Raw genomic sequence first — 19,093 nt, forward strand, 5'->3', positions numbered from 1 at the left:
CGTGGTGTGGAAATGCCATGACACCCGCTGACCTCATACGCAAGCCAGCAGTGCCTCCAAGACCCACCCACCCTACAGACCCAATTCCACCTGGCCAACTGTGTCATTTTTCCAAACCGGAATCTGTTAGGCGGGGGTGTGGCTTAGTGGCGAAGCACTTGCTTAGCACATCCAAGGCTCTCGGTTCCACCCCCAATTCCACAAAAACAAACTACTTAAAACTTGGAGGGTTTCACATAAGGCTTTGTCTTTCGAGCTTTTCTAAAAACCGGCTCTACATTCTCGCGGGAATCAGTGAGCTAGAACGGAGTGCCCGAACTTCCTTCGGATGGGGCATGCGCCTCGGATTTGCCAGTCCCTGGCCCCTCCTTCTCCACGGCGGGGGCCAATGGCAGCTGTCCGTCCCGTCAGCCGAGCCGTGCCCCTGCGTCCCTGCCCCGTCCGCTTCGCTCAGGACTGACTGCTCTTTATGCCTCTCGGTGTGCCACCCCAGCATCAGGCCAATGTCAGCCAAGAGACGCATCTGAAATGAGCTGCAAAACAAACCAATGTGCAATTTTATTGATTTTCACCTCCTAACAGATCCTCCTAGGAGTGGATACAGGTTGCTGCAGTTTCCAGCAGGGATCGTGAATGCAAAGCGAAGTTCAGGGGAAAGATACACCCAGAAGGTACTTCACTGTGCGGCCCAGCGCCACGTTTACGGGAACTCTTCTTGTACACGAAGGCTGAAGGTTAAGGATTGCGTTCTCACACCACCAGCTCAGCCTAAATATTTCTTCGACAAAAATAAGAATAAATTATCTTCAACTCAGAAAATACAGTGTTCAGCAGAGTGACAGGAGGTTCACTGCATTGCACCATGGGGCCACACAAAGGGGAGGACAGGCCTGGGCCGCCCCACCAATGGGGACACAGCCCACGGCGGGCTGGAGCTGGCTGACGCGTGCCTCTGTCCCGCGGCAGTGGTGGCCCTGGCTATGGCCTGTCCCAAGGGAGACTGCAGCTGGCCCCTTCCTCCTCATGTGCGCCTCGTCTTCTGTTTCTTGGCTTGTCTCTTCGCGTCCTCAGGACCGCTGCTGTCAGGGGCTGCCTGGCCAAGGGCTCGGACTCCCTGCAGCCGGCTTGAGAGTTGCCACAGCAAGGGAATGAGCTGGAAAGAGACAGTGTGTGAGAGGTGCCGGAAGCCCTCCGGTGGATGGACAGTGAGCTCTGCTGTCAGCACCCTTCCTTCCCCTTTTGCCTTTTGTCTCCTTTCACATTGCTGGGGATAGAACCCAGCCTTGAAGATGCTGGGTGAATGCAGTACCACTGAGCCACAGCCCCCGCCCAACACTGCTCCTTCAGGTGCAGCCAGCGCCCACCACATGCTGAAGGGCAGATGCCAGTCCTCAGAAGGCAGGCCTCTATGCCAGAGTTGCCAGGAGAGCTTGGCCTCTTGCCACGAGCAACACATCCCCGCACATGCTCCAAGCTTACGGATGAGAACAGATGTCACTAGAGTTTATGCCCTTGAAAGGAGACCCAGGAACCAACGTGAGGCCTTCACAATCCCCTCAACTGTAAAATCCTGTCATTTCCGAGACACTGATCATCCTCCCACTGTCACTGCTATGGCTGTGCGGACTGTTCCTCGACCCCTGCCTTCTCATGAGGCCTTTGCCTTTCCTACCTTGTCGTGGTTATACCCAGCCAGGAGGACCAGCAGCGTCAATGGCAGGGCTATGTACGATCCTTGTGCGATGTCTTGCTCAGGCAGCTTCCTCTGCAAACACCCGGAGCACCATTACCCCTTGGTAAGCTCTCTCATTTTCTATTATCCACCAACATCCACAGCCATGATCCACCCGTTATCCAAACTAGCTACCCAAGGACACCTAGGGATCCTTCTAGAGCCACATGCTCACTATCCAAAGGAAACTGAAGCGATGCAGGCAAGTCCTCTACTATTCAAGCCCTTGTTTCCTGCTCCTAAAACTCAGGCACAAAGAGGTTCTAGGAATAAGGAGCTCCTCTCCCTCTGTGTGCTCACCACCCAAACTAAGAAAATCAGGAGATGTGGAGAACAGGAATCCTTGCTGCTGAAAAGTAAATGAGTCTCATTTTGCTGAGTCCCAGCTACACGCAGGGAGTGGAGAATCCACTGTTCCATGTCCAGGGCACAAATGATGATGAACAAGCTGGTCCAAGTGAGGAAGTGAAACTGAGACTGCTATTCCTATCCCAGTAGCCATCTGGCCTTTCTTCCAACTTTTACTGACCCAATCAGAGTAGAAACCACATTTCCCCGCCTCCTTTGCAGCTAGGTGCAGCCATGGAACTAAATTCTGGCCAATAGCACATAAGCAGAAGTGACAGGAGTAACCCCCATGTGTATACTAATTTGAAGAGCAGTATACTAGAACAGAGTGACAAGGAAGAAGAGCCTGAGCCCTGGAGCTACCACAGCACCCCAGGACTCTCCATGCATGGAAACAGTTATGAGACAGAGACTGCCATCTCACCAAACTCTCTGAAATGTCAGGGGTCTATAACAGTAAACGAATACATATTCCCCAACTGCCAACTTCTTGTTTTTTAACGTAGATTCCTGGGGTCCACTCTCACCCTCTACAGAGTTCAGATCAGCAATCCTGAGCTGGGCTCTAGAGTCTATTTTTGTGGTTGCCGATGTGTCTTTAACTTACTGCACACTGAGCTTTGAGAATTACTGATCTCAATGATCTCATGAGTGTGAACAACACATGCAGGTTTTGTTTTTTCAGGTGTGGTTTATAGTCTGTTGGGCATAGGCTCCAACAAGGGCCCATTATTGCTAATGGCTGATAAACTGAGCAAGTTTCTTTTAGTCTAAAGGCATCCTGTCCATCTCCCTGGTTTTTTCCCCTTGCAATTTGTCAAATAAATCGGGTTCCATGCTGCTGGCCTTTGTTCCTAGTGGCATCTGCATGCTCCTGTGTCCTCTACATCCTGTAAACTGGTAGTTGGACCTAGAGTTTGAGCAGGTCAGGTATCAGGTGTGCCCGATGAAGGGATAGAACAGCCCCAATCATGGGGGAGTGGTGTCCCCCCAAATCCCTACTGAGCACTGATAGGAACAATTCTAGCCTTCATCACCAGTTTCCCAACAGCAGGCACAAGGGCTTGGGAAACCAGAAAAGCAACTGGAAAATCCAGACCACAGAACCCAGAATCAAGAATGGAAAAGTGACCGAGCACCAGGAGCCCTAAATACTGTCCCGAACCTGCTACCAGGAGCTCGGGCAGGGTGGATGGTCCCTCTTCCTTACCGTGGGATTAAAAATCAAGGTGATATGTTTATGGTAGCCCATTGCAGTGAAAGAGACTTGAGGCAATACGTAGTCATACTGGGACTTGGGGAGCGTGGAGTCCAGGAGCACAACGTAATTCTGTGCACACATAAGAACAAGTCATTTTTGTAACAGACAGTTCTGCCAAAGCATGTGAAAAGTAAAACTCGGAATGTGGCTCTGATGTAAAGCACTTTATGCTGTTTAAAGAAATCCCCAAGTCTGCACATCCAAACCAGGGTGGCTCACTTCAGAGTGGGCTCCTGGTGGCTCCGAGACTGTGTCTTCGGATAAGGCTGTCAGGGCCGGCAGCACTTTATGAACGTATTCAACTTTGACAACTACTGTCCTTTAGGATCTGACTTCATGAAACACAACTGTTATTAGGAGCTAGTTCTGATGAGGGTGGCACACGATCAAACTGAGGCTCACTTCTAAGGGGCAGTGCTTAAGTGGCTTATAAGCTGCTAGGTTCTGAAAATGCAGGACAGCCTCAGACCTGGGCATTGAGAGCCAGCCAACCAGGGCCTGGGCATCATGCACACTGCACTGCGCCCAGGCCTGCTCCGCTCTCCATCACGGGAAGGTCAGGATTCCTGATCCCATTTTACAGATAAAGAGAGTGAAGCCTGAAGAGGCGAAGAGAAACCTGCCCAGGGCCCAGGGCCACTCAGCTGGCCAGACAGTGGCACAGGTGCTGACTCAGCTGGGAGGCAGGCTGTTTCTACATGGCTGTGGAAAGTGACTTTTTCAAAAGCACCACCACCAGGAGATTGGGAAAGGAACCCTCAAAATTCGAAACGATGACCTGTTTGATTATTTCACAGAGAAAGGACATCATGCGTCATCCCCATGCAGGTAACAAGGAGCCAGGAGAGGCAACGTCACACCACAGGTGCAAATGGCCGTTCCTGGGCAGAGGCTACCAGAAAAAAGTCCAATTCTCTGCGGTCGCCCCCGCACCCCATACAATAGTGGGCTCTGTCCAATCAGAATTAACAATAGACACTTTACACTCAGCAAATGGGATCCAAAATACTGCCTAAAACCTGGCCACTTCTGGGGTGGGAGATGGACGCACAGGTCCAAGAAGCCCAAAGGACATCACATTAGCGGAACCTTCACAATACAATGTGTAATGAAATTGTCAAAAACAGAGAATTTCATGGGCTGAAGTGTGGCTCCGTGCTCCAGCTTTTACCCAGAATTCATGAGGTTCTGGGTTCAAGCTCCAAAGGCACAAAACAGAAAAATACTGGCAAGACTTGTCACTGCCAAGAGAGGCCCATCGAAGACTATCAGTGGGTTTTGCAGCAGAAACATTACAGGACAAGAAAGAATGGGACAGGGATGGGGATGTAGCTCAGTGGCACAGCACCTGCCCGGCAAGCACAAGGTCCTGAGTTCCATTCCTGGTACCGGGGGAAAAAACCAGATCGGGACAGTATGTTCAGAGAGCTAACCGTGAGTGATGTCCAACATCGTGGCCCTCCTTTAACTAATTACGGTGTCTCTTATACTGCAGACTACTGTGCAAGCACTGAAAACCCTCTCACAGAGAGTGTGGTGGCACAAGCCTGTCCTCTCGTCTGGTGGGGGCTGAGACAGGAGGACCCTAAGTCGAAGGCTAGCCTAAGCACCTCAGCAAGGCCCTCTCTCAAAACAAAGTCTTTTAAAAAGGGCTGGGATGTAACTGCATGGAGGAGCCCTTGCCTAGCATGTTCGAGGCCTTGGGTTCAATCCCTAGCACCAAAAAATAACATAAGATTTAATGACAGGATAGATTGATGAAATATTCTTCACTGAAAAGCACGTATTACAATTATTGTTATTACAATAAATTTTTTTATATTCATATCTACACAGACTCACGGATTGAAAAAAAAAAAAAGCCCCCAGGTTACCAAGCAAAACGTGAGCAGTGGTTATTTCTGAGTGATGGGACTGTGTCTGATTTTTCCCCGCCTGTATTCTCTTTGTAAACAGAGAAACCATTAAGAAAGAGTCACCTGGGCCGGGGATTTAGCTCAGTGGTTTCACTGCCTGCTGCACAAGTGCAAGGACCCAAGTTTGATCCCCGGTACCAAAAAAAAAAAAAAAAAAAAAAGAGTTACCCTACAGAGCCCATTGGCCCTGATTCCAGGAGCACCTTTCTGCACAGGGGTTTCGCGACTCTGGGGGAACTCGGGTAAGAAAGCAACGGTGGCGAGAGCAGAAGGAGCAGGCCTTACCTCGCTGTCCCTGAGCAGCGGTGGGAAGTGGAAGAAGAGGGACTGGCCAAGGGACACCGTCTGGATGGGGTTGTCCAGGTTCTCGCTTTTGTAGAGCTTCACCTGGAGGCAGAAACAAAGCAGGCTGAGCTTGTGAAAATGAAACATGGTAAACGTTTCGCTTCAGACACCCTCAGGGCATCTCACATCTGGGGGATGGATCTTTGGAAACGTGGGTATTCGGAAAAGAAGCCATCCTCTCCTGGCAGGGCACAGGCACCTCTGTCACCAGACCCGGGGTTCACGCCACACGTGGGAACCTAAGATTCCAGAACAAGTTCTGACTACCTGGGTCTTGGTCAAAATAGTAGTCAGAGTTATTATGATAGTAGTAAAAGTAATTATTCCTAACCCTTGATGAACATGTCAAGCATGGGGCAGGTACCGGACAACATCACCAACTCTGATGCACTCTTATCGCCCCGAGGAGACAGAGCACCTAAGTCCCTGGCAGCTCATGAGGGTGGGAGGCTGGGACTCAACCCACGTCATGGAGGGTCCTTCCCACCTCCAACGCCTGTCATATCATGTGATCTAAGCTCCGTAAGATGTGTGACTTTAGCTCTCCAGGTGGCAGCTTCCGGAAGCATACGAAAGCTTTGATTCTGGCCTCTCTCCTGGTGTGTTTCCTTCCTCACCACTACACAGTGGGGCCTGAGGAAGAGGGAGGCACCGTCCTGGCATCCTGGCTGTCATCAGCTGTGCGGGCTCCACCCTCACCTGCCACAGGGGAAGGCCAGGGACCAGCCCAGGCACCCTGCTGGCACTTTTCTCTGTTCCACACAAGTAAGTCAAGAGGGGAGGGGAGGTTCCTAAAACAAAAGTCACAGACTGGGGACCTATGGGTCACACCCAAGACCACATATGTGCTCTTTTGCCCTGTGTGGTGTTTTAAGTGAACCTGAATTCATTGGCTACTTAAAAATCAGATTTTTTTCATATAATTATGATTCCAAGCTTGTTCCGGAAAACTGGGAAATGATGGCATCTCCCAAGGGGTCACAGTGCGTTGTATAAAAGTTCCTTGTCATCACAGACATGGGGATTTTGTTAGGGATGATAGGGCCCCTCAGAGGGCACTGAGTCCAAGTTCCTGGTTTTAAAGAGGAAGAAACTGAGGCACCCAGAAATGGAGTCACTGGCCAAGGTGCAGGCAAGTCACTACCAGTGACAAGAAGGAGGCCAGACTGCCGGACTCCCTGAGTCCTCTGCACAGCACCTCCACAGCTCAAATTAGAAAGCAATGAGGCACTCTGCTGTAAAATTATCTTTCCACTTTAGATTCTGGATTGCACCGATCATTCATCAGGCTTCTACACGATCTTCCACAGATGAAGTGAGAGTTACCTGAACCTGGAAGGCGTTCCCCTAACAACAGGCGAGGGCCTAGTGTTAAGTTTAAGTCTTAACATCCACTCTCGGCTAAAGCAAGAACTGGAAGAGCATAGACAACCTGTTCCCGCTTATCTCAAAGCTGAAGAGAACAACCCGTTTGAATCTTAAAGAGCTGGTCTTACCCATAATGTGGGAAGATACTCAGAGGAAGTGATCACATTTCCACTCAAATCAAATTGGTTAATCTGCCGGAAAACGATGATGTTTATGTCATCGATGTCATTATTCCCAACCTAGAGAGAGACAAGGAGAGCTGCAGCGAGGGCCAGAAGGGGGATGGCTGTGCTGCCTGGGAGCCGGGCGCTGAACCACAGCTGCCTTTGCTTCCCACAGGGAGGGAGCGAGGCCTCTGAAAGAGACCAAGTGCAAGGCCACCCACCAACAGCAAATGGTCACCCCGGGTTGGATGAGTACAGTATTGATCTTCCAAGTTTTCATTACCTGCCAACATTTTAAAAAGAAATCTCAACCACAGAGCCAGATTGTTCAGCTTCTCTTGAAAAGAGATGAGCCTGTGGGCAGCCATCCGCGGGGCAGCGCCACAGTGGCCCCTCTGAGTCGGGATGGTGAGATCCCAATGGGCTCTCTTCTCCTCCACACCTGCCTGGCCCGAGCCACGAGAGCAGGGAAGGGAAAGCTCTCTGCTGTGAGGTGCAGTCACCTGACACCACAGATCCACTTCCTAGCTCAAAGTCTTCAGTGGCCCACCACCCTCCCTCCAAATGCCCCACAAGCTGCACGCCTACTGAAACCACCTGAATCAGCCCTCCAAGAAGCGGCTGGTCTCATCGCACCCGAGCCCTCCAATCTAGCCAGTTATTCAATGAGAGAAAAGCATTACTTCAAGCGATGCCCGGGCCACTTCCGGTGACCCGCAGGGCTGAGATTTAGCTAAGACGATCCTGAATGTCAACAACTCGGCCTACCCACAGGGGAAAGAGGTCATCTGTAACCCAAAGATGGGGTGGCCCCACTGCCAACTGAGTCCACGTTCTCTCCCTCCCTCCCCTGATCTGAGATGCCACCCCTGCTTTAAATACCTCAACTCACAAAGTGGGGAGTGGGGGTACAACCGCTGGCTTCTTTGCTACATGCAGGACAGCAGCACTGTTCTTTGAGGCCTATGCAGGGCACCACAGCATAGGGGACACTATCACTCAGGCTGTGAAGCTCCCTCCACCACAGATGCAAGGCAGACAGCCAGAGGAGCTCAGAGGGAATGCCGAGCGGGGCAGCAGCCGGGCCGGCGCACCTCACCTCAATCACGCGATGGTGCGGCAGTGCCCGTTCGATGTGGTCGTTGCCTTCTGCCTTCAGCTGCACGTGGTACACACACCCTGGCTGCAAGGACACCGGTGTCATCTCCGAGAAGGGGCTTGGCTGTCACACCTGACCTAAGCTGACCGGGACCACTGCTGTCCCTTCACCTCCTGTCTGTGGTCTGCCCACCTCCTCAGGCGTCCCTTTAAAAAGCACCCTGGTGACACACATCTGAAGTCCTGCCATTCCTTTGATCCCAATTCTGTTTGATTTTCTTCTACCCAAGGAGGACTATATGTGGTTTATTTCAAGACTAAATGCATAATTTGCCCTGACTCTTCTAAAATGTTTCTTTCCCTGCTGCCCCTCTGCCCTCTGTGTATATATGCATCAGGTGACATCTAGAATGACACTCCAGGGCCAGGGATTTAGCTCAGTGGTTTCACTGCCTGCCACGCAAGCAAGCGTAAGGACCCGAGTTCGATCCCCGGTACCAAAAAAAAAAAAAAAAAAAAAAAAAATAGAATGACACTCCAAAATGCTACAATAGATATCATTTCTGGGAAGTAGGATTTGAGGCTTTTTCCTTTAAAACAAAATTCTTGTTTACATTTATTTTACTGCTTAAATTTATAGGCACGTTATCATGTTTACCAGAAAAGTCAATACACTGAACCCACTGTAGAGAGCAGGTAACAAGACTCTGGTCTTCTCTAATCAGTCATCCACCCATTAATCATTGCGTCATACAAGCAGAGCAGTGCGAGGAGCAGAGTTTGAAACACACTCATCAGGACCATATCCTGGGGGTGAGGGGTGGCAACAGGGCAGGTTCCTATTTGCTGCTTAGATTCTGCAACAAGTACATGGGACTTTTACAAAGACAATAAAGCTACTGCTGAGAACAAAATATACTACAACAACAATCAAATGTCTGATCCCCCATACCACGTGCTCAGTCAGGGCTGGCAGCTCTCTGCACCCCGAGGGAAGGAGACTCAGGAGCTCATTTGAAATGAAAGGAGACAGTGCCGCTGGGGTGGGAGGAGCGGGCCCTGCCGACTCGCTCCAGGGCCGGGGCCCGTCAGGGTCCTATCGGGGCAGCCGCTCTAACCCTAACTGGCCCTGATTCCTCACCCGATGGGCAGCCGTCTCAAGTTTGCCTGCAGACTTTGGCAGCAGTATCTAGATGGCTTGGCAGGAACACTGATCAGCAAGGTCAGAGGAACAAATGGGCCCAAATGCTAACCCTGACCACGGTCTAAGCCCTCGGGAAATCTTCAGCAAGGCACCTCCAGGTTGCCAGTGTCTGGAAAAGCACTGAACTCAAACCCAAAACCCCTCATGAGATTCATCGGAGGGCATCCCGTCACAGGGCCTTGAACATGGAAGGTGTGCATCACCAGCGGGGGGCCAGCTCCAGAAACTACTAAAAACTATTGAAGAATTGACAGCAAGAGGGCAAGGAAGCCGCGGGAAGACGTGCATCATAATGGAGATCTACCGCAATGCTCAGTCGGATTAAATGAACTGTGCTAAGCCTGGGGAACGGGAGAACGTGGCCGGGCAGCAGCACACTGAGAAGAGCAGAGGCGGCGACTGAAACCCTCACACTTGCAGCCAGGAGCGTGGGGTGGACCAGGAGCCAGTCACCAAGGGGAGGGGAGGCTCAGCTAAGAGGCAGCGGGAAGGTGCCCAGGCCCCAGGCTCCTCTGACAGCACAGTGAGGAGAGCTACAGGAAAGGCAGCCAGCCGCAGCCTCCTGAGCACTGCCCAAGGAAGGGCTCCCTTGTCGTGGCTTTTTTAACCTTTTCACTGAGGCAAGGGATCAGGCAGCACTCCGTGTCCTGAGATGTACTTTAAGACTCACAGCCATGTTATGAAGGAGACATTATTTGCTTCCTCACTTTGCAGATGACAGAAGGCTCCTCTCTGGGACTTCTTCTGTACACACTTAGTTTTTTTCTGAATTAGTTGTTAACACTTCAGAATCAGGAGTTTGAGAGAGAAATATGAGCTTCTGACTTCTCTTTTAGAAGAACTTGGCAACCCATGTTTCCACACATGGCTGGAAGGCCCTGCCATCGGTCATAACCACTCAATGCTGGGCAAGGCTGTGCGAAACCCATGGTTTTCAACCTTTATTTTGCCACAGAACCCAACCCAGTATGGCAAGCCACATCAGTCAAACAGAGCCCAGCCCTCAGGCCCATGCCCGAATCCTGGGACACCACCAGACACCTCTGAACACATTTTTTCCCTGTATGAGGAAATCCACTCACAAAACACGGTCAAAGTCTCACCAGCAATCCACGTAGCCGGAACCTGCCCTCCTCGTCTGTCACAGTGTCCTCTCCATAAATGCTACAGTCCTTCTGTCCCACGGCTTCAACCGCAACACCCTGCTCTGGTTCCCCGTTCAGAGAAGACACAGTGCCATAGCAACTGGTGTGACAAGAGAAGAAATGGAACGCGGTACTGTCGGGGTTTTCTGAAGCACACAAAGGACTGAAGACGAAGTGTCCTGTGTCCCCCAGCAAGAACCTGCTCCTGCTCGGTGGGATCACCCCAGGGACCCAGGCACGCAGCTATGTCTGGGCCACGTGCAAATCCAGCCTTCCTGCCTGCAGGACAAGCTGTTTCCGATTTCTTTTCTCATACATTTTGAGGGATTCTCCAGAAAATTCTAATTTAAAAGAATTTAAACTTTATTTTATATTCTTGCTCATCTTTAAATAATGAAGGATTCATTAACATGAAAATAACTCAAGAGGACTTTTCACGTCACTGAAAATGGTCCATTTTTGTAACCCCAGGCTTTCTGATGAATCTTCATCCACGGTGCTTTTGTATGTATACACACACACACACACACAGAGTGTACGTGTACAGACAGGGGCCTGCAGGTGGCTAGTAGATGTCTATCTGGAGCAGTATGTGCATTCCTTGCCTCCAGAAGTATCCAGAAAAGCTGACAACACTGGATGCCTCCTGAGGGGATGTAGATAGCTGGGAGACAGGACAGGAGGAAACTTTATGCTGTGTACTCTTTTTAACATTCTGAAGTTGTGTCCAAGTGAATGTATTTCTCCCTTTCAAAATTTAATCAAGTTTAAAATTTTTTTTAAAAGTAAAATTGTTTCGCAACTTCACAGGCTTGCTCTGGGCACAATCAGAATAGGAAGCTGGTGACTGAGCACAAGCTAAGATAGTAACAGGCAAAATTCTCTGACCTCATACCTCATGACTCCCCTCTCCCAGATCACATCGATGTGAAGCCTGGGTGTACTTCTAGAGAAGAGAGCCTGAGTGTGACTCACCACCAACCCAGAGGGGCAGAGAGGAAGGGCCCACCTGTAGGCTGTCCGGTACCCAGTGATAGTGATCCTCAGGTTCTGTCCCTCTTGCACCTCGATCATCTGGGAGGATGGCTCAAACCGGAACTCCTTCATCATGGGTTTGAAGTAGTACTGGCCAGGGCTCTGCAGGACAAGCACACGCAAGCCCAGAGGCCGTGTTAGGACAGATGAAAGGAACAATGGACTCCATCATGCCACCGGAGCTCAGGGCTTCCCAGACAGACAGAAATGGTAAACCCATCTCTACCATGAATAGTTATAGGAGCATGAGGCATCCTGGCAAGCACAATACAACTCTACCAATGGCAGCTGACATTACCGTGTGCCTACAACAAATCTGTGAGGCAGAAGTCACACTGGAATGCTATGAACGAACAAACTGGCTCTCTATGCCTCAGCAAGTAAGCAGAAAAGGATAACTTGAAGTTGGGCGTACATCACTGTAAAGACAACCTCCTCATTCCCATGACCGACATGCTGCCCAATGAAGGCCCACTGCCTCAATCCCCGCTGGAGGACGATGTCCTCAGTGTACAACAGGTGCCATTCTCCCACCCATCACGCACACTACTCTTTGCAGAAGAAACCCAAGCTAACCACACCACGGGATTCAGTATCATAGACAACAGGATCCCACAGTTAAACAAAGGGACGCTGTGACCAGGGCAATTAATTACACTGCCACGGTGACAAGTGGGTAACCAGAACACAAGAATGTGGAAAGGAACATAAATCAGCAGTATAAAGTGCTAGCAAGAGCAATACTAATTAGATGTGGTTCCCCTTCAGACATTTACACGACTCCATGGTGGCCTTCTGTTCTCACTGTGTCAAGCAAAACACAAGTCACGCCTCGGTCTGTGTCCTGGCTACCTCTAGGGGAAGACAGGCGGCCGGGTAATCACGGACACCTTACCAGGTTTGAGAACATCAGAATGCCGTTGTCCTGAGTCAAGAGGTTGGAACGAAACACGCCACCACTGAGGGATAGGAGGACCCCAGGGAGGGGCTGGTCATCTTCAGCTTTTATCTGGGGATGAGGAAGTGAGACCAGGGTGATGTCAGTCTCAAAAGACATTTCACAGGCCAGAGGTTACTGGGTTGTCTCTGGTGGTGCAGGGAACTGAACTATACCCCAGGCTGCTCTTGTCCTTTATTGCTACACATAGGGGTAGGGAGTACTCTTCTTCCTCCTCGCAAGTAACTACTGTTAGCAGATTGCTGTGAAACCTTCCAAAACTCTTTCTTCGCTCACACAAATTTCATCAAGGTTATGCATGTGGATATATTGGCAAATTTACCAGAGGGGAAGGAGATGCAACAAAAAACTGCATGCTGCACATGCTCTCTTCCTCAACAACTGCTCCTAGCTCTCCTCTCCTACCATCATATAGCTCTGACTTGCTGTTTCTAAACCACTGCCAAACATGCTAAAGTAGGAGGCAGCAATCCACAGCAGGCTGCCGGCTCTGGCAGCGCAGAAGAAGACAACTTGAGCTCCCCAAACACACATTTCTCTGCTTATATCTTTTTTCCTGAACAATTAATCCCTAGGAATTCTTAGATATGTGTATTTTAAATTCAGAAAGATACTTTTGAATCATATTTCAAAGAGGTCGTACCACTTACAGCCCTACAAATTCCCAGTGCACGGGAAAACACACAGGCCCCAAAATATGGACGTGGACTTAATTACTGCAAACTCACCCCAAACGTTCCCTCTTGCCGTTTTCCTCAGTGACTCTGGAGCCGAGTATGTCTCCAATGCTCCTCAGTCACTGCTTTACTTCCATGAACTGCCCACCCACATCCTTTGCTCACTATTTTTTTCCTATGGGGTTGTCTTTTTCTCACTGATTTTAAGAGTTCCTGGTAAACCAGGGATATTATTTATAGTACAAATAGTTCTTCCCAGCCTGCATCTTTTAGTCTGGTTTAAAATATATTCAGCCACATCAAATTTTAAATTTTCATGTGATATAAGGTGTCACTCTTTCTCTGGCTGGCAGTTTATAAATATTCACACTTAAAGATTTCCAGACCCACTGTGCACAATACGCAGCATGTCTCTGCCCTACAGAGCCAGCTGACGAGAGACAGACATCAGACACCACCACAGGAACATCCTGCATCCTTCCATACGGAACAATTAAGGACAACTGCTTAAAACGCTGCCTGGAATGTACATAACCATGTGAAAGCTGACATTTCTCCACAGTATGCTGAGTGAAAGAAGCCAGACCAAAGACAAGTACATTGCGTACAATTCCATCTATAGAAAAACCCTAGACAATGCAAACTAACCAGCAGAGGCTGACAGCAGGTGACAGCAGCAGAGAGAGACTACCGGGGTCCAGAGGAACCTTCAGAAGTGATGGCTGTGCTCACTATTTCGACGGTGATGGTAATGTGGTGTACTCATATGCAGACACTGTCAACTAGACAGCTATTGTGCACTTATCATACATTCATTACACCCCAATGAAGCAGCCTTCTGAAAACACAGCGTTACCTCGAAGCTCACGCCAGCCAAGGCATAAGCCTTAAAGTCTCCGATAGTTCCCTCCACCGCAGTCAACACGTAGCCCTCCTTCTGCGAGGTCACAGTGTACTCCAGATCGCTGTGCAGGGGACCGACGCTGAGTGATAGAAAGCAAAATGCTGTGAACTGCTCTGCTTCCCATCCTGGAGAAAGCATCACCTTCCCTCAGGAAGCCGAGGTTCCCAGCTTCTTCGGGGGGCTCCCAGTGGTCCCAGGCATGAGTGCCTTACTCCAGGCCTTACCTGTAGGCACCTTTGTCGTCAGTAAAGACTGTGATCAGGGGTGAACTTGCTCCCTTCTCACTGATGACGATCTCAACTCCTTCCAACTCTGGGTGGATCTGGCCTTCCAGGAACAAGCCTGCCTTTCCGTGGATCTCAATCAGCCTCCCTGGGCAGCTTTCTAGAAAAGGCAGAACAGTCACAACCACAGGCCTGAGCTGCAAAGGGAGGGGAGGTGGCCAGTGTGGAGTTTCCCCTGAAAGGAGGACCCAGAACTGACCAACTAGATATGAGAGACGCGAGCTCCAGAAGAGGGCAGTCCCCACATGTACCCGTGGCCCCTCTCCACTCCTGAAAGGCCTTGCTCAGCTGCCAAGGACCTAGCAGAAGGACCCCAAACAGGCTGGGTGGTCACTGCATCTCAGCCTCAGCCTTGGTTCTCACAAGGCCACCCAGAAGGGGTGAAGCCCTAGAGCAGCAGTCAGAGCAGGGCTGCTCCATCACCCACCCAGTGGTGAAGACCCCCACCAGATGTCTTGCTTCCAACACACGTGACTCCCAAACATGAATCACACAAATGCCTACAATCTGCCAAACCCGTAGGACTGGAATAAGTAGCCTGGAGGTGTAGCTCCGTGGTACAGCACTTGCCTAGCATGTGTGAGGCCCTGGCTTCCGTTGCCAGGACCACAAGAAAAGAAAGCCAAAAGCCATCTGTTGCAATCATCCCCAAAAGACTCCCAACCACACCCTGCCAGAGAACAGAAAGCCCATAAACAATTCAGACAGAGAAGGCCAATTCTCAAGTTTCAGCAACTGGTGGATTCGCTCTCATCTATATCCAAGGGTACCAAGTCCCTTCCAGGAAAGATCACTGCAACTGCAGCAGCAAGAGTCACCATGCATTCATCCATCCCTTCCTCAAACAGTAACATCTAAGTGCAGAGAGTGTCTTAGGGGCTTATAGGCTCAGCCACGCTGCGGCAACACACAGTCCATCTTTACATGCAGGAGTGACACTTGCTCAGAGTGGACACGCACCTCCGCTGACCACAGCTTCCACGGAAGGGGGATAGAAGAGCAGCTCCTTCGACGAGGGCGTCACAGTGATCTTCTCTCCAGACCTACAAGGTTGGAACACTTCAGTTAGGCCATTTTGTCCCTGGAGAACTTGATACCCTAACTGCAGCATCCCCAAAGGATGCTGGAAAGAAAAGCATGGCAGCACTTACCGGGCCCAATAGGAGAAATCGTAAGAAAAGGGGCCTTGCAGCTCATCCACCATCTCCTGCCCGGGCGGCTTGGTCCTTCCCTCCCCACCCTCCTCTTTGCCATTCTTCTCCCTCTCCTGCCTTCGGGTCTCGATCTCCACCAGCTGCTGCTCTCTCCGCAGTTCCTGCGCAGACTTCAGTGGACCCAGCACCAAGGCTGGTTCACTGTCGATGGACGACCTGGAAGAGCAGGGGCAGCCATGGGATTCAGCTGCGTATCCTTCTAGTCGGTGGGAATTTGACATTTCTATGCGCAGTGACTGGAGTAAAAACTGAACACTTGCTAATGACACAATGGTCTTCTGTCTTAAAAACACTTGGAGTTTAACAAGAAATAAAAACAATGCCTCAGTGCTGTGGTGGATCTGGGCTAGAACAGAATATCCTTGACTTTATGACGAGCTGATGGGAATGTGTCTGTTCCGCACAGCCCAGGGCTCTCTGCCCACCACCTGCTTCTCCATCCACCTATTCTGAGAATCCACTGGGCAAGAAAACCAGGGACCGCTCTGGCACTGAGGACACAGCACTCAAGGAAACTGACAACCTCCCTGACCCCGTGGAACTCACATCCTAGTGTGAAGGGCAGATGCTAACCAGAAAAATAACATCAGATGGCAATGGATAAGCACAACGGAGAAAAGTAAAAGTAACACAGAACGGGGGGAAAGAGTGTCAGGAAGGCTGCTTTGTACTGGGGTGGCTTGGACCTTGGATTTTAAACTGGGTGGCCTGGGAAGCTGCTGGGCCTTTAGCAGGAGGAGGATTTGGACTCCACCATAGAGGAACAACACACTGTCATGGAGCAACTCCGGACTGGGGAGGGCAGACAGGAAACAACATGTGGCGGAGCTACTGAGGTGAAGTGCACCACAGTATGACTGTCGTGTGACGGTATAAAGTCAGGGGTTCGCTAGGCACAGGGTGTGAGCGACAAAGGATCAAGTATCAGCTAAGAAAACGGAGCTGCCGCCTCTGAGGGAGGTAACCCCAGAGCGCAGGTCTGTGAAGAGCAACAGCCAACAGCCTGGGTTAAGCCCTGCTAAGGATGGGATCCCCAGACGGACTCCAAGGGCTGTGTCCAGCCAGAAGTCGCAGTTCACAGCCCCAGCACAGGCACACAGCAAAAACACCCTCCTGAGGTTACCAAAGTCAACTCGGTGAAGAGGAAAACAAGGCAGCATGGAGTCAGTCCTGGGAAGGATGTAGCTTCCTAGCCATCCCAGTAACTCATGCTTTCCAGGCAGGAACACAGCACACGACACTGGTCCAGCAGCAGGCACCATGCCGGGCCCACTAAGGCCACTCGGCAAATCCTTCTGCCCCAAACCCGCCTCCCCTTTGGTCCAGTCCCTTTGGTCAGAAACCACAGGACACCCTTGACTTTTCTCCCCGCTGACCCTAGAGGCCACGCTGCCACAGCGGGCCAACTCAGCCTCCTCCACGTCGCCGGCCCACACGCTGCTCCGTACGTACTCCACTACCACTGGGTTTGCCAGAGACAGGCTAGACAGACGGGGCTGGTGGAGGCCTCGACACCTCTCGTTGGGCTCTCCATCCTCCCCAACCCCATCCCTGGGCCTCTTCTGTTCTCTACTCAGCAGCCAGGGGAAACCTTTTGGAACAAAAAGTCACCCTTGTGTTTAAAACATGTCAGTGGAGTCCACGAGACGAAGACTCTCAACAAGGCCTGGCCCCTACCAGCCTACCCCTCCTGCATGCCCTCAGCTCAAGGTCAAGTTCAAAGCACTCAGCACAACTGTAGGCATAATTGTGAATTTCCAGTTCTGTGTCTGCTTCTGCAGCAGACAGCAAACTCCATGAGGGTAAGGGCAGTGGCCTACTGGGCCCAGCACCTATGCCCTAATCATCCTGAAGGTTCCCAGTAGTATTTTCTTCATTCATGACAGATGGACAAAGAAGTGCTGACAGAAAGATGGCGATATGGCTGGAAAGGCAGCTTTAACTGGAGGAAGGAGGGAGCAAGCTGCTCAGCGTTCCATTCTGTCCAACAAACACAGTCATGCTGCCAAAACTCTGATTTCCCAAGAAAGTTAGGCTGTCAGAAGAACCTCACCACAACGCAGAAAATCTCCTCAGAAGCAACATGCACGTGAACATGACCCTCAGGGACTGCTCTCCAAACACTCTCTCTCCCAACCCTTCTTCTGTCCAGTGCCATCTCGGTTACAAAGGCTTCCGGGAAAAGGTCCAAAGGAGACATTGTTTGAAAAATTTGTTAAAACATTTGCAATACAATGAACAAACCCCAGAGATTTTTTTCCCTTAGCAAAAAAGTATTAAAGAGTTCACACAAAATTTAAGACACAAAATCAAGCTGTCAGAAGGCACTTCCTCACCCACAGTTAATTCTTGAATCATAAAAGCGATCCAGGCTGCTGTGAATCTATGGCTGTGTTGTACAGGCATAAGAGAGGGAAGGCTATTTGCATAAACACCTAGAGATAAGAAATCAGAAACAATTTTCCGCAAGTCTTCAGAGAACTCCTCAGGCCTTGTCTACCACTGCCCACTCATGGTCTACAGAGGGACACTTGTCTTACTTGATAGTCACAGTGACATCCATCATTTTGTCAGTGGTGAGCGTTCCAAGGACATGGTGGCGAATGGCTGTCAATGTCAAGATACTGGGTGAAGACCTAGAAATCAGAGAAGAATCCACTAGCAATGCCACCTCATCATTTGCCAAGGAATACCCCAGCACCCGCTAGGGGGACCTGCCCCACCCTGAGACATACGCAGGAAATGGCTCTTAGTCTGGGATGAAATAACTCTGGAAGTCCATACGAGTCTCTCAAATGGTCAACTAATGCCATTCCCCAAAACGTTACCTTTCCAATTCCACCCGTTTATAAAAGGATAGACATGGCCGATTTGAGCTGAGATAGCTCCATCAGCGAGGGCTGGGAGATTCAACAAAGATCATATTTAAGGTACTTGACATCCTGAGCTTACAGAACTCTTCAGAAGGCTAATCTACCTTCATTTCTACAGTAATTTATCTGAATGTCTTCAAACCCTTATCCAGAAATTCATGCTAATGCCTGACCTTACCTCTTCCAGAAAAAAAAATAAAGTTCCCTTGTCCTAAGAAATAAATGAAGAGATGATTACTCGGCCCCTCCCACCAAATGCCCCCAATGCCACCGAGTAGCAAATACCCAGGCTTACGTGTCATAGGTGTAGAAGGCTTGCTCAAACCGGTGGCAGGAGCGAGGGGTCACTTTGTACACACCTATGGACAGGAAATCAGAAGTAATTTTTGGAGAATGGTGTCCATCACATTAAGCAATTCCAACATTTAGAATCTAAAGGCAGCTCCTATTTGAAAACTCAAACATATCTCAGATCAACGATAATGGGAGCAGAAAAACCAGGCAGGCGGCTCTTTTGCTGCCCATGGTAACATCTTACCAATGACCCATCCATTTCATAGCCTACTA

General features: G+C 50.2%; 1 protein-coding gene across 2 annotated transcripts in view; it reads right to left on the reverse strand.

The window, feature by feature from the left end:
- Window positions 1–545: 545 nt before the first annotated feature.
- LOC101726067 (BOS complex subunit NOMO1) overlaps window positions 546–19,093 on the reverse strand; it is a 50,947-nt gene continuing 32,399 nt past the window's right edge. The window contains exons 17-31 of one of the 2 annotated variants that reach the window (XM_004855792.4): window positions 18,822–18,885; window positions 18,194–18,289; window positions 15,591–15,809; window positions 15,400–15,482; window positions 14,380–14,539; window positions 14,108–14,234; window positions 12,512–12,625; window positions 11,591–11,718; window positions 10,540–10,681; window positions 8,234–8,317; window positions 7,099–7,209; window positions 5,543–5,644; window positions 3,291–3,410; window positions 1,673–1,765; window positions 546–1,153 (exon numbers count right to left, since the gene is read on the reverse strand). In XM_004855792.4, coding sequence (XP_004855849.2) covers window positions 1,022–1,153; window positions 1,673–1,765; window positions 3,291–3,410; window positions 5,543–5,644; window positions 7,099–7,209; window positions 8,234–8,317; window positions 10,540–10,681; window positions 11,591–11,718; window positions 12,512–12,625; window positions 14,108–14,234; window positions 14,380–14,539; window positions 15,400–15,482; window positions 15,591–15,809; window positions 18,194–18,289; window positions 18,822–18,885 — 1,775 coding nt within the window. In that variant the 3' untranslated portion in view covers window positions 546–1,021. The remainder of the gene's footprint in view (window positions 1,154–1,672; window positions 1,766–3,290; window positions 3,411–5,542; window positions 5,645–7,098; window positions 7,210–8,233; window positions 8,318–10,539; window positions 10,682–11,590; window positions 11,719–12,511; window positions 12,626–14,107; window positions 14,235–14,379; window positions 14,540–15,399; window positions 15,483–15,590; window positions 15,810–18,193; window positions 18,290–18,821; window positions 18,886–19,093) is intronic. The other variant, XM_004855793.4, reaches the window with a different exon arrangement.

This window comes from Heterocephalus glaber, unplaced genomic scaffold (genome assembly GCF_053883595.1).
Source record: "Heterocephalus glaber isolate CG9 unplaced genomic scaffold, H.glaber_assembly_v1.0 deba00000943, whole genome shotgun sequence".
Taxonomy (NCBI): domain Eukaryota; kingdom Metazoa; phylum Chordata; class Mammalia; order Rodentia; family Bathyergidae; genus Heterocephalus; species Heterocephalus glaber.